This window comes from Ceratotherium simum, chromosome 17 (assembly GCF_057802395.1).
Source record: "Ceratotherium simum simum isolate JZ-2026a chromosome 17, ASM5780239v1, whole genome shotgun sequence".
Taxonomy (NCBI): Eukaryota; Metazoa; Chordata; class Mammalia; order Perissodactyla; family Rhinocerotidae; genus Ceratotherium; species Ceratotherium simum.
This window is the reverse complement of record NC_141916.1, coordinates 18,690,426-18,705,173: the sequence shown is the minus strand read 5'-3', so window position 1 is coordinate 18,705,173 and position 14,748 is coordinate 18,690,426. Positions and strand designations below refer to the sequence as shown.

At 39.5% G+C, this 14,748-nt stretch overlaps 1 protein-coding gene across 1 annotated transcript in view; it reads right to left on the bottom strand.

Annotated features, from left to right (window-relative positions):
* FAM186A (family with sequence similarity 186 member A) overlaps window positions 1–14,748 on the bottom strand; it is a 77,968-nt gene that overhangs the window by 15,689 nt on the left and 47,531 nt on the right. The window contains exons 2-4 of the mRNA XM_087442007.1: window positions 9,380–9,596; window positions 8,217–8,387; window positions 31–3,630 (exon numbers count right to left, since the gene is read on the bottom strand). Coding sequence (XP_087298133.1) covers window positions 31–3,630; window positions 8,217–8,387; window positions 9,380–9,596 — 3,988 coding nt within the window. The remainder of the gene's footprint in view (window positions 1–30; window positions 3,631–8,216; window positions 8,388–9,379; window positions 9,597–14,748) is intronic.

Genomic DNA, 14,748 nt, shown 5'->3' with positions numbered 1-14,748 from the left:
CCTGGGCCTGCTGAGGGTTGAGAGTGATGCCCAGTGCCTGGGCCTGCTGAGGGGTGACAGTGATCCCCAGGGCCTGGGCCTGCTGAGGGGTGAGAGTGATCCGCTGTGCCTGGGCCTGCTGAGGGGTGAGAGTGATCCCCTGTGCCTGGGCCTGCTGAGGGGTGAGAGTGATCCCCTGTGCCTGGGCCTGCTGAGGGGTGAGAGTGATGCCCAGTGCCTGGGCCTGCTGAGGGGTGAGAGTCATCCCCAGTGCCTGGGACTGCTGAGGGGTGAGACTGACCCCCAGGGCCTGGGCCTGCTGAGGGGTGAGAGTCATCCCCAGGGCCTGAGCCTGCTGAGGGGTGAGAGTGATCCCCATTTCCTGGGCCTGCTGAGGGGTGAGAGTGATCCCCAGTGCCTGGGCCTGCTGAGGGGTGAGAGTGATCCCCTGTGCCTGGGCCTGCTGAGGGGTGAGACTGATCCCCTGTGCCTGGGCCTGCTGAGGGGTGAGAGTGATCCCCTGTGCCTGGGCCTGCTGAGGGGTGAGAGTGATCCCCAGTGCCTGGGCCTGCTGAGGGGTGAGAGTGATCCCCTGTGCCTGGGCCTGCTGAGGGGTGAGAGTGATCCCCAGGGCCTGGGCCTGCTGAGGAGTGAGAGTGATCCCCTGTGCCTGGGCCTGCTGAGGGTTGAGAGTGATGCCCAGTGCCTGGGCCTGCTGAGGGGTGACAGTGATCCCCAGGGCCTGGGCCTGCTGAGGGGTGAGAGTGATCCGCTGTGCCTGGGCCTGCTGAGGGGTGAGAGTGATCCCCTGTGCCTGGGCCTGCTGAGGGGTGAGAGTGATCCCCTGTGCCTGGGCCTGCTGAGGGGTGAGAGTGATGCCCAGTGCCTGGGCCTGCTGAGGGGTGAGAGTCATCCCCAGTGCCTGGGACTGCTGAGGGGTGAGACTGACCCCCAGGGCCTGGGCCTGCTGAGGGGTGAGAGTCATGGACTTTGTGGGAGACTGTCCAGAAATAGGAAAGGGCCCTGGTGAGGAAGATTGTGTGGAGGTGGGAGGAGTGATTGGTACGGGGTGCTTCCCATTAGCAAGAACATCTAATGTCTTGAGATTCCGCTGGAACTCTTCTCTGTGATGAGACTGGGAGGTGTCTTTGGGTATGCTCGTCCACCTGGGAGACAATGTCACTGAAGTTTGGCTGAACATCTCTTCTAGCTCCTCGGAGTTTTTGGGCTTAGTCTTCATCTGACCCTGTGCTTCTCTCTGCCTCTGCCTTTCTGCCTCTGCCTCTAGCTTTCTCCTTGGCCTCTGCTTCTCCTCCTCTTTCTCCCAGCTGCTTTCCAGCTCCCCGTGCCTCACTTCCTTCGGAACCTGCCTCGTCTGCCGCCCCTTCTCCTTCCCCAAGGGCACCCCTTGCTCTTGCACTGTTTGCTTCCGCGCTTCCAGCTGCTGCTGCCGTGGCTTCTGCTGCTCCTCTCCCTCCTCTCCCCTTTGCTTTTGGGTCTCATCTCGCTCAATCTGCTTCCGGCTCTTTTGTTTTTGCTGTTCCTGCCACCCCTCTTCTTCCTGCCGCTGTTTCTGCCTCTGTTGCCCTTGCTTTCCCTCCCTCCTCTGGAGCCGTGCCTCTTCCTTCTCCAAATTCTTGTTTATCATTTCATAGCTCTTCTTCCAGAGATTCCTTTCTTCTTCCAACTGGGTTTTGAGACTCATACCAAACATTTTTTTTTGATCCTCTTGCAAGTATTCCTCCTGCCTTTGTTTTTCCTTCTCCTTGTGATCTCTCCCTCCTATTGAGTCTACTGGAACATCTCTTTCACTTTCTATCTCAGTCAAGATCATTTGTATTAAATTGTCAATTACTGGGTCCATGCTCTTATGTGAGAGTAAGGGGCTAATTTCAGACTTCGCGCTAAATGGTTTCTGAAAGTGCAATCCTGGCATAAATAAGGCTACCTTTTCTCGTTTCAGAGGTTTCTCTGCAACTTGTCCTGCATGTTTTATATCTTTGTATTTTCTCAAGATTTTTGTTACAGTTTCAGCCACATTTTGGAAATATTCCTCTATTTTTGCCTTTATGATTCCTAATTTTTCAACTTCCGCAGTTTTTAATACTAACTCCTCTCTTGGCACAGTCTTTTTATCCAGAGGCTTTCCTATGTTATCAATTTTCTCTTTTAGGAAAGCCATTATGGCTTTCTGAAATTCTTCTAGGTTACTCTGTTCACTTTTGCCATCTAGACTTCCTAGAGCTCTGGTAGATTCTGAAGTCTCTTTAGTTATCCTAGACTGTGATTTAACAAGTTCATGCGATTTGATTTTCTTGTCAAAGGCTAACACGTCCTTCTCTTCAGTTTTTCCTTCTTTGCTTGTGGTGGTTCCTAGAGAAATTGGATGTTTCTTTCCTGTTGTTTTCACTTTCTCAGAGGAATAATCAAGTTGGATCAACCTGAATGGCTCTGCTTGACTACTCATCTCGCTTTTGCTTTCTTTGGCCATTGACTCAGTGGTGGGCTCCTCTTTCTTCTCTGAAGAAATCTGGCTTTTGTCAAGTGAATGTTCAGGTCTGACCTTCCTGAGTTGATCCCACACACTACTTGTTCCGCTTTTGCCACCTTGGCTATTTATGTTCGTAGAAAGGAAATCAGCAGGGACATGTTGACTTTTTGATTCCGTGGATGACTTTGATTTGGCTTCAGAAGAGGATTTTCTTTCTTTTTTCTTCTTTTCTAGTGCTTGTAGCTCAGAGTGGTGATCAAGTTTAGTTTCTGAGACTTTGTATTCACCTTTGTCATCACTCAGATTTGGTCCAGAGGTCTCATGCATATCTGGGCCTTTTGTGTGTTTTGTTTTCTGTAATTGATACGGGTCAGTCCCATCTTTCTGATAGACACCACCTTCCTTCAGTGATATCTTATCTTCAGTAATATCTTCAGTAATATTGCTAGAAGACTTTTTCTGTTTTTTTTCAGGTAAAGGGTATTGCTGTTCAGTTAAATCTGGAGTCATCTCAACTTGGGCTGTGTATGAAATAGTTGAGTCCCACTTGATCCCCGAGGCTTTGGTCCCTTTTCTTTGGGCCTCATCTACAATATTTTCCAATTCTTTGGCCAAAACACTGTCCATACTGTCTTCTACGTCAGCTTTGCTAATGACCATGGATGATTGTGGAGAAAGCTTAGGTAACACTTTCAAGGTTGATGTGGGCAACGCTGCATGTACTTGATGTTCTACTATAGCTTTGGATCGAATAAGCTGTTCACGTTTTTCTTCTGCATCTTGAAGTTTCTGCTGAAGCATTTCATTTTTTTCACTGAGATCTTGTATTATCTTCAGAGAGAGCTCTTTTTCTCTTTCACTTGTCTCATTTATATACATATTTGCACTTTGGAGGTTAAAAACTTTTACTTCATCATTTAGTGTACGCAAAGCTTTAGAAAGGTTTACTATTGTTGATGATATATATTTAATAGCATTGTTTTCCAATTTATTGAACATTGCAGTGCCTATGAGTTCTTGTAGCATATCTTGGATTTCTGAAACTTTTGTATTTGTTGCAAATTCATCACTAATCATCTGATCTGGTCTTAAAGCATGGGCTGTTGCAGGTCGCTTTATAACTCTTTCTTTCCAAGATTTCCATAGAGTACTTCTAGATGCTAGAAGAAAAAAACCCATAAAATAATGAGATTGCATTTCTTCTTTTGTGTTATGCTTTGTCTATGCGTTAGCCTAAGGAATTTAGCCTAAATTAACAGATAGCTATAGGATAAAGATTCATTAGAAAACTTTGGCTCCAAAATAAGTAGTATTATTTTTTAAAGAATGACTCTTATCCCACAGTTGCCTAGAACTTCTGTTTCCCGAGTTTAGGAGAACTCAACTGTGACCTCAACTTACCTTCAGTTACAAGTTTGGGATTAGACAAAACGTAAGCCAAAATTTTCCTTTGGCTTTGATTATGCTTGGTGCTTTCTGTTTTCTTTCTGGTGTTCTTGTCTTTCTTTTCTCCCTTTTCTGAATCAAAGCTAACCTTGGTTCTTTCAAAAGGGTCACAAAAGAACATACAAAAGTCAAACACTTGAAGGAACTTCCAGAATGGCTAAAGGAGAAACTCAGCAATTTTTCCTGCAAAAAAACAATGATAAAACTTGACAAAACTGCCAAAAACAACAATTTTAGGACCTTGGAAATTGACCAAAGGCATACAACAAATTGAGAAGCATTTAATCAAGAAAAATTACTGAACTTCAGTAAGAACAGTGGAAGTCTGTGATGTTTTAGCCTGGAGCTGCTTCCATCTCCCACTCCCCAGCCCCATGGCCTGGTAGTTCTACCAGAGTGAGGTAGGCTGTGAAGAATGACAGCTCTACTGCCTGAGGGGGCTGATTTGATCTGGAGCAAAGCATGGAAAAATCCATGCCTAAGGGCATTGTCTAAACAATACTTCTTTAACCCATACAGATCCATTCACAAGGAGTAGAAGCCTTACTGCATCAATATAGATCAGTCAATGATTAGCCAATCATTGACTGACCATTAAGCTATGTTGACCCAAAGGTGACCCCTAGGACTTCAGGCTTAAAAATAAAAACAAAAATGAAAAAAGAAACTTGTAAGAGATAACAGTGGCTGCACACTGTGGGAGAGACAGACTCCACTGAATTAGACCAGGCAAGTCACTAAAAAACAAACCAAAGAAAGCAACAAAAACAAATCCTGGAGGTTGTAGGGAGGATCAGAATCCAGAGTTGCTACAATATATTATCTAAAATGTCCATTTTTCAACATAAAATAAGCATGCAAAGAAACAGAAAAGTGTGACCCATACATAGGGGAAAAAAGCAGTCAATAGAAATTGTTTCAGGGGTCAGGGTCAGGGGAGGCCAGATATTGGACTTATCAGAAAAATGACCTCAAAAGAAGTAATTATAAACATGTCCTAAGAACTAAAGGGAACCATATTTTAACATAAAAGGAAAATATGATGATAATTACTCATCAAATAGAGCATATCAATAAAGAGATGGAAATTAGAAAAACCAAGTGGAAAATTTGGACTTGAAAAGTATAATAACTGAAATGAAAAATTCACCAAAAGGGCTCAATAGCAGATTTGAACTGACAGAAGAAAATAACTAGCAAACTTAACACTAGATTAGCAGAGATTGGTGAACCTGAAGAACAGGGAGGAAAAAGAATAAAGAAAAATGAACAAAACTTCAGAGACTTGTGGGACACCATCAAACATACCAATGTACAAGTAACAGAAGTCTTGCAAGAAGAGGAGAGAAAGAGGGACATTAAAAATATTGGAAGAAATAGTGGACAAATCATCTCATATTTGATGAAAAATATTAACCTACAAATTCAAGAAGCTCAGTAAACTCTAAGTAGGATAAACAATAAGATCCATACCTAGACACATCATAGTCAAACTGTTGAAAGCCAGACAAAAAATCTTCAAACCAAAAAGAAAAATGACTCATCACAATCAAAGGAGGCTCATCAAGTACAGGGGAACCACAGCAAATTTAACAGCTCACTTCTTATTGGAAACAATGGAAGCCAGAAGGCAGTGGGGTAATATATTCAAAGTACTGTAAGAATAATACTGCTAACGAAGAATTCTATACCCAGCAAAAGTATGCTTCAAAAAATAAACATAAGACGTCCATTCCCAAATAACACTTTTTCCAAAGTAGCATGCACGTACCACTCTCATACACATCCTTATTGCATGTATTTTTAAACACTTCTCTAAATGCATTACAAAATGTCTATCACATCCATTCCCTGTGACTCTTCCATAACACTCTTCTCAAAGTAGCATGCATGTACAACTTATAAAAAAAGATAAAGGTAAGAAATAAGATATACAGATGATAAGTAAGCATATGAGAAGATGCTCAATATCATCTGTCATTAAAGAATTGCAAATTAACAATGAGATACTGTCACACACCTATTAAAATAGATAAAATCCAAAAAACTGATAATACCAAATGCTGGCAAGGATATGGAGCAAAAGGAACTCTTGTTTATTGCTGGTGGGAATGAAAAATGGTATAGCTACTCGAGAGGACAGTTTGGCAGTTTCTTACAAAGTTACTTATAAAGTAATGTAGTCTTATCATGCAATCATGCTCCTAGGTTAATTTGAAAACTTAATGTCTACACAAAAAACTTGTGCAAGAATGTTTATAGCAAGTTTAATCTTAATCACTAAAACCTGGAAGAAACCAAGATGTCCTTCAATGGGTGGAGAAAAACAAACTGTAGTACATCTATACAACGGAATATTATGCAGAAATGGAAAGAAATAAGCTATTAAACCACAAAAAGATGTGGCAGAACCTTAAATGTATATTGCTAAATGATACAAACCAGTCTGAAAAAACTACATGCTGCATGATTCCAACTACACGACATTCTTGAAAAATCTAAACTCTAGGGACATTAAAAATCAGCAATTGGGCCGGCCTGGTGGCTTAGCGGTTAAGTGCGTGCACTCCGCTGCTGGCGGCCCGGGTTCGGATCCCGGGTGCGCACCAATGCACCGCTTCTCCGGCCATGCTGAGGCCGCGTCTCACATACAGCAACTAGAAAGATGTGCAGCTATAACATACAACTATCTACTGGGGCTTTGGGGAAAAAAAGGAGGAGGATTGGCAATAGATGTTAGCTCAGAGCCAGTCTTCCTCAGCAAAAAAGAGGATTAGCATGGATGTTAGCTCAGGGCTGATCTTCCTCACACACACACACACAATCAGTGGTTGGTGGGGGGCCCAGCCCAGTGGTGTAGCAGTTAAGTTCGCCCGTTCCACTTTGGTGACCAGGGGTGCACCAGTTCAGATCCTGGGCACCAACCTACTCACCACTCATCAAGCCATGCTGAGGTGGCGTCCCACATAGGAGAACTAGAAGGACCTACAACTGGGATATACAACTATGTACTGGGGCTTTGGGGAGAAAAAAGAAAAAGAGGAAGATTGGCAACAGATGTTAGCTCAGGGCCAATCTTCCTCAAAAAAAGAAAAATCAATGGTTGGGGCCAGCCCGGTGGCATAGTGGTTAAGTTCACGCATTCTGCTTCAGCAGCCCAGGGTTCACAGGTTTGGATCTTGGGCGCGGAGCTACACATCATTCATCAAGCTATGCTGTGGAGGCATCCCATATACAAAGTAGAGGAAGACTGGCACAAATGTTAGCTCAGGGACAATCTTCCTCACCAAAAAAAAAAAAAAAAAGTTCGAAAATGAAAACATAAGCCACAGACTGGGAGTAAAGATTTGTAAATCACTTTTCTGATAAAGGACTTGTATCTAGAAAATACAAAGAACTCTTAAAACTCAATAATAAAAATGGGTAAGTATTTGAATAGACGTTTCCTCAAAGAAGATATAGAAATGGCTAATAAGTACATGAAAAGATGCTCAACGTCATTAGTCATTAGGGAAATGCAAATTAAAACCACAATGAGATACCACTTCACACCTATTAGAAAGGCTACAATAAAGACAGACAATAAAAAGTGTTGTTGAGGACGTGGAGAAACTGGAACCCTAATACATTGCTGATGGGAATATAAGTGGTGCTGTCACTTGGGAAATAAGTCAACAATTTCTTAAAAAGTTAAGCATATATTTACCAGCAATAGATAAATAAATGACCTAGCAATTCTACTCTTAGGTATCTTCCCAAAAGAAATGAAAACATATGGCCACACGAAGACTTATACATGTGTGTTCATAGCAGCATTACTCATAAAAGCCAAAAACTGGGAACAATCCAAATGTCCATGAGCTCGTGAATGGGTAAACAAAATGTGGTACATGCAAACAATGATATAGAATTGGCAATAGAAAGGAAGAAACTACTGATACAGCTTACAACATGGCTGAACCTCAAAAGCATTATGCTAAATGAAAGAAGCCAGACATAAAAGACCACGTATAATTCCATTTTATGAAATATCCAGAAAAGGCAAATCTATTGAGACAGAAAATAGATTAGCGGTTGACTGGGGCTGGGGCTAGGAATGAGGATTGATTGCAAATGGGCATGAGGGATCTTTTGGAGATGATGGAAATGTTCTAAAATTGAATTGTGGTAATAGTCACACAACTCTAAATTTACTAAAAGTCATTGAATTTTCCACTTAACATGGGTAAGTTTTATGGTATGTAAATTATACCTTAATAACTGTAGTCAAATTATTTCCAATGTCTTAAAGCACTCTTACTTATTTTTTTCTTTTGTTTCCTCTTTTCTTCGAGCAAAGATGTACTAATTCTACTCAGTATCTTGACGTTGCCCTCAATAGCTTTGAACGTTTCTGGTAAAATCTGCATTTGTGCTATCCAGTGGTGGTGTTCTTCAATATCAATTTCAGTCATCTCAGACAAAATGGCATCTTGAAGAGAGTAAAAAAATTACTCCTTTGCAGAAAAATAAATAATTATAACCATATAGGCTTATAATATTGGCTAACCACTCAATATTGTGTAGCACCAGGAACATAGGTATCTCACACTTATTGCTATCTGAAGCTTTTCTCTATGAAGAAATGAAAAAGGCAGAGACTTGGAATAGAAGGCTGAATAGTAAATCTTGGACATGTAAATACAAATCATATTAAAAGGTCTCTATTTGGTTTAGTTCCCTGATTCCAGGGAAGTATGTATCTAAAATGTAAACATGCATTTTAATATTGGGGATCTAAGCCCCAGTTAACTCCTTTGGTAAGATATCTAGTATTTTGTAACCCATGTTACATGAGATTTCTTGCAACTAAATGAAATTCTTCTTTTTTGTATTTTCGCTTATTCATTCCTTCATTCAACGTATGTCTCCTCTGTCATGTACTGTTCTAGATGCTGAGGATACAGCATTGAATAAAACAAATTCCCCAACTTTATACTGCTTACATTCTAGTGAAAGAATGTAAGACAAAAAATAATAACGTTAATTATATAGTATGTCAGGTGGTAAGAAATGAATGCTATAGGCAAACATAGAGTAAAGAGTAATGGACAGTGCCAGGGGGTAGGGAATGGGGATGGTCAGAGAATATCTCATTGTAAAGTGAGATATAAGCAGAGAATGAGCCATGTGGCTACCTGGTAGAAAATGTTCCAGGCAAGGGAATAGTAAGCGTAAAGACAGTGGGCAGGAGCATGCTGGCAAGCTTGAAGAAAATCGAGGAGGCCAGAATAGCTGGTATTAAGTGAGAAAGCCTATATTTTTCTTATTTTATTCCTACTGGAACAGAGGACAGCTATTCACTGAATAACCTCCTTAGTCTTCTTTAGTCTGATTAATCCTTCAAAATTTACTTATAGATCCTATTCTCTAGCTTTTTCCTTAACTTTGTGGTTTTCCTGTAAACCACTTCTAGAAACTTACTCCATTCTTCCAACCAGGCCAAGATGTAGACAAGAATCTTTTCTCTCATTTCAGCAGCCTTAGTGTAAGTAACCATTTTCTCCAGCAAATTTGTTCTCCGTTTCTTATGTTCTAGAAGGGAGATTTTCCTTCCAGAGTGCACATGCTCATCAACAGTGTAGCGATTTATTATCCGCTGCACGTTGAGCATTATGTCACCCAGCCGCATATTAACGTCCTATAAGAATAAGAAGGGGGAAAATATTAATAAATTCTCAGTTTGACAATAAGCTTTGGTCACTTTTCTTCCCAGAATATCGTGACAGTTACTATAAAGCTGTCCAATCAAGGTCCTGCTAATTCTAGCTTTACTGTGGGTCTCAGATTTTCCCTCTTAAAAATTTTTTTTCTGCCTTCATCATCCTAGCATTGCTATGATGTAATGAAAAGAACGTTGGCTTTGAAACCATATCTGGATCTCAGCTCTAGCCCCTTGGTTAAAATGTTTTTTCATAAATCACTTAACAATTCTGAGCTGCCCCTGCCTCATTTGTAAAATGGTGGAGATACTAAATTCACAGTTGATGTGAGGTGTACAATGTATGTGAAAATGCTTTATGAACTATGGCTGCTATAAAGAAACAAATAAAAGAAAGTTGCTTGTTTTTTCTTTCTTTACCTAGCCCTCACACCTGGAAAGCAGCTATCACAATATTCCTTAACATGACTTTTATTTCATTATCTCCCCTCCTTAAGAGTCTATCAGCAAACTTCTTTTGTTCATCATTTTATCCCTATAGTTCTCAGTGGGGGTGATTATTGCTTCATAAGTGGCATTTGGAAATTTATGGAACCATTTTTGGTTGTTACAACAAAATACACCAAATTAACAGGATACTAGGAAAAAACCCACATGATCATCTCAATTAATGCAGAAAAAGCATTTGACAAAATTCAACACCTTTTCATGATAAAAACATGCAAAAAATTAGGAATAGAAGGAAACTTCCTTAGCATAATGAAGGCCATATACGAAAAATTTAGAAGTAATATCATACTTAATGGTGAAAGACTGAAAGCTTTTCCTCTAAGATCAGGAACAAGGCAAGGATGCCCAGTTTCACCACTTCTATTCAACTTGTTACTGGAAGTTCCAGCCAGAGCAATTAGGCAAGAAAAAGAAGTAAAATACATCCAAATTGGAAAGGAGGAAGTAAAATTATATCTGTTTGCAGATGGTATGATCTTATATGTAGAAAACCCTAAAGATTCCACATGTGAAAACTGTTAAAACTAATAAATGAATTCGGCAAAGTTGCAAGATACGAAAATCAATTGTGCTGCTGTACATTAACAATGAACAATCTGAAAGGAAATTAAGAAAACAATTCCACTTACAATAGCATCAAAAGAATAAAAATAATAGGAATAAACTTAACCAAGGAGGTGAAAGACTTGTGCACTTGTAATTTTCACTATAAAATGTTACTGAAAGAAATTAAAGAAGACACAAATAAGTGGAAAGACATTCCATGTTCACGGATTGGAAGACTTAATATTTTTAAGACATCAATACTACCGAAACTGATCTACAGATTTAATGCAATCTCTATCAAAATCCCAATGGTATTTGTTGCAGAAATAGAAAAATCCATCCTAAAATTCATATGGAATCTCATGGCACCCTGAACACCCAAAATAGTCTTGAAAAAAAAGAATAAAGTTGGAGAGCTCACCCTTCTCATTTTCAAATCTTACTACAAAGCTACAGTAATTAAAATTTCATACTAGCATAAAGACGGACATATAGACCAATGGAATAGAATAGAAAGCCCAGAAATAAACTTTTGCCAATATGGTCAAATGATTTTTGGTAAGAGTGCCAAGACCATTCAATGGAGGACAGTGTTTCAACAAATGGTCTTGGGAAAACTGAATATCCATATGCAAAAGAATGAAGTTGGACCCTTACCTCACCACATATACAAAAATTAACTCAAAGTGGATCAAAAGCCTAAACATAAGACTAAAAGCTATAAAACAGAAGAAAACATAGAGGGAAAATCTTCATGACATTGGATTTGGCAATGATTTCTTGGATCTGACACCAAAACCACAGGCAACAAAAGTAAAAATAGATAAATTGGACTAAACCAAAATTTCAAACTTTTGTGCATCAAAGGACACAATCAACAGAGTGAAAAGGCAACCTATGGAATGGAAGAAAATATTTGCAAATAATATATCTCATAAAGATTTAATATCCACAATATATAAAGAACTCCTACAAATCAACATCAAAAAAATAATAATAACCTAATTCAAAAATGGGCAGAGTCACCCCTGATGATCTAGTGGTTAAAGTTCAGCACTCTCACCACTTGGGTGGCCCAGGTTTGCTTCTTAGTCGTGGAACCACACCACCTGTCTGTCAGTTGCCGTGCTGTGGCAGTGGCTCACATAGAAGAACTAGAAGGACTTACAACTAGGATATACAACTGTGCATTGGGGCTTTGGGGAAAAAAAAAATAAAGACGAAGATTGGCAACAGATATTAGCTCAAGGCGAATCCTTCCCAGGAAAAAAAATAAACAAACAAAAAAACAGGCAAAGGACTTGTATAGGCATTCAAAAAAGATATACAAATGGCCAACAAGCATATGATAAGAAGCTCAACATCACTAATCATTAGGGAAACGCAAATCAAAACCACAATGATATACCACTTCACATTCATTAGGATGGCTACTATTAAAAAAAAGAAAAGAAATGTTGGTGAGGATATGAAAAATTGGAACTCTTATACACTGGTTGTGGGAATATAAAATGGTGCAGCCTTTATAGAAAACAGTGTGGCAGTTCCTCAAAAAATTAAAAATCAATTACCATATGATCCAGAAATTTTACTTCTCAGTACTTACTCAAAAGAATTGAAAGCAGGGTCCCCAAGAGATATTTATACACCTATGCTTATAAAAGCGTTATTCACAATAGCCAAGAGGTGGAAACAACTCAAGTGTCCATTGGCAAATGAATGGGTAAACAAAATGTGGTATATACATACAATGACACATTATTGAGCCTTAGAAAGGAAATAAATTCTGACACATGCTACATGGATGAAACTTAAGACATATGCTAAGTAAATAAGCCAGTCATAAAAAGACAAATACTGTATGATTCCATTTATATGAGCTATCTAGAAGAGTTGAATTCATAGAGACAAAGTAGAATGGTGGTTTCCAGAGGCTGGGGGAGAGGGAAATGGAATGTTGTTGTTTAATGGGTGTAGAGTTTCAGTTTTGCAAGATGAAAAAGTTCTGGAGATTGATTGCACAACAATGTGAATATACTTAACACTACTGAACTGTACACTTAAAGATGGTTAAGATGGTAAATTTTATGTTATGCGTATTTTACCAAAATTAAAAATTCCACTTCTGAGTATTTATTCAAAAAATATGAAAACACTAATTCAAAAAGATATATCTACCCATATGTTCATTGCAGCATGATTTACAATAGCCAAGATATGGAAACAACCAAAGTGTCCATCGATAAATTAATGGATAAAGAAGATGTGGCATACAGTCATGTGCCACATAATGTTATGGCCAATAACAGACCACATATACAATGGTGGTCCCATAAGATTAGTACCATATATCCTAGGTGTATAATAGGCTATACCATCTAGGTCTGTGTAAGTACACTCTAAGAGTTCACACAACGATGAAATCACCTAACAACCCATTTCTCAGAACCTATCCCCATCATTAGGTGATGCATGACTGTACACATGCAATGGAATACTACTCAGCCATAAAAATGAATGAAATCTTGCCATTTGCAACAATATGGATGGAGCTTGAGGGTATTATGCTAAGTGAAACAGGCCATATGGAGAAAGACAAATACCGTATGACTTCACTCATATGTAGAATCTAAAAAACAAAACAAAAACAAACTCATATATACAGAGACTAGACTGGTGATTACCAGAGGGGAAGGGGGTTGGGATATGAGTGAAATGGGTGAAGGGGGTCAATCATATGGTAACGGATGATAGTGATTGGTAGTGATTATTTTGTTGTGTACACAGATGTGAAATTATAATGTTGTACACTTGAAACATATAATGTTATAACCAATTTTGCCTCAATAAGTTTTTCTTTTAATTTAAAAAAGGAGGGGCTGGCCCCATGACGTAGTGGTTAAGTGCATGCACTATGCTGCGGCGGCCCGGGGTTTGGATGCCAGGCGCGCATCAACACACCACTTGTCAAGCCATGCTGTGGTGGCATCCCATATAAAGTGAAGGAAGATGGGCACGGATGTTAGCCCAGGGCCAGTCTTCCTCAGCAAAAACAGGAGGATTGGCATGGATGTTAGCTCAGGGCTGATCTTCCTCACACACACACACAAAATAAATAAATAAATAAAAATAAAATGAGGAGATATAATTTAAAAAAGGAGTAATAAGGTTAAGTGCTGGAAATACTGCAATCAGAAACAAAGGTGCTGGGCCAGCCCCGTGGCTTAGCGGTTAAGTGCGCGTGCTCTGCTGCTGGTGACCCGGGTTCGGATCCCGGGTGCGCACCCATGCACCGCTTCTCTGGCCATGCTGAGGCCATGTCCCACATACAGCAACTAGAAGGATGTGCAACTATGACATACAACTATCTACTGGGGCTTTGGGGGGAAAATAAATAAAATCTTTAAAAAAAAAAAAAAGAAACAAAGGTGATCTAGTTGCAGCAAATAATTTAAGTCAGATACACAGGAGAGTGGAGGCAAAGTTCACTAGGCCAAGTGATGAAGAATAATATTACAAGCTAACTAATTGCTCATAAATTCTCCCAGAAAATTGAAGAGTACGGAACTCACTCGTTGAGGCTAGCATTACCCTAATACCAAAATCAGACAAAGACATAAGAAAATTAAACTATAAACCAATATCTTCATGAACGCAGTCACAAAAATGCTTAACAAAGTATTAGGAAATAGAATCAAACAATATATAAAAAAGACAACATATCATGAAAAAGTGGGGTTTATGCCCGGAATGCAAAGCTGATTCAAAACTGGAAAATTAGTAAATGTAATTCACCATATCAACAGACTACAGAAGAAAAACCATATGATTATCTCAATAGATGTAGAAAAGGCAGTTGACAAAATTCAACATTCATTCACAATTTTTTAAAAAATTCTATAACAAACTAGGAAAAGAGAGTAACTTCCTCAACCTGATAAAGGGAATTTACAAAAAATTTACAGCCAGCATCATACTTAATGATGCAAGTCTAAAATGCTCTAAGGATTCTGCTTCCATCACTTTTTTTCTTTCTTTTTTTTGATGAGGAAGATTGGCCCTGAGCTAACATCTG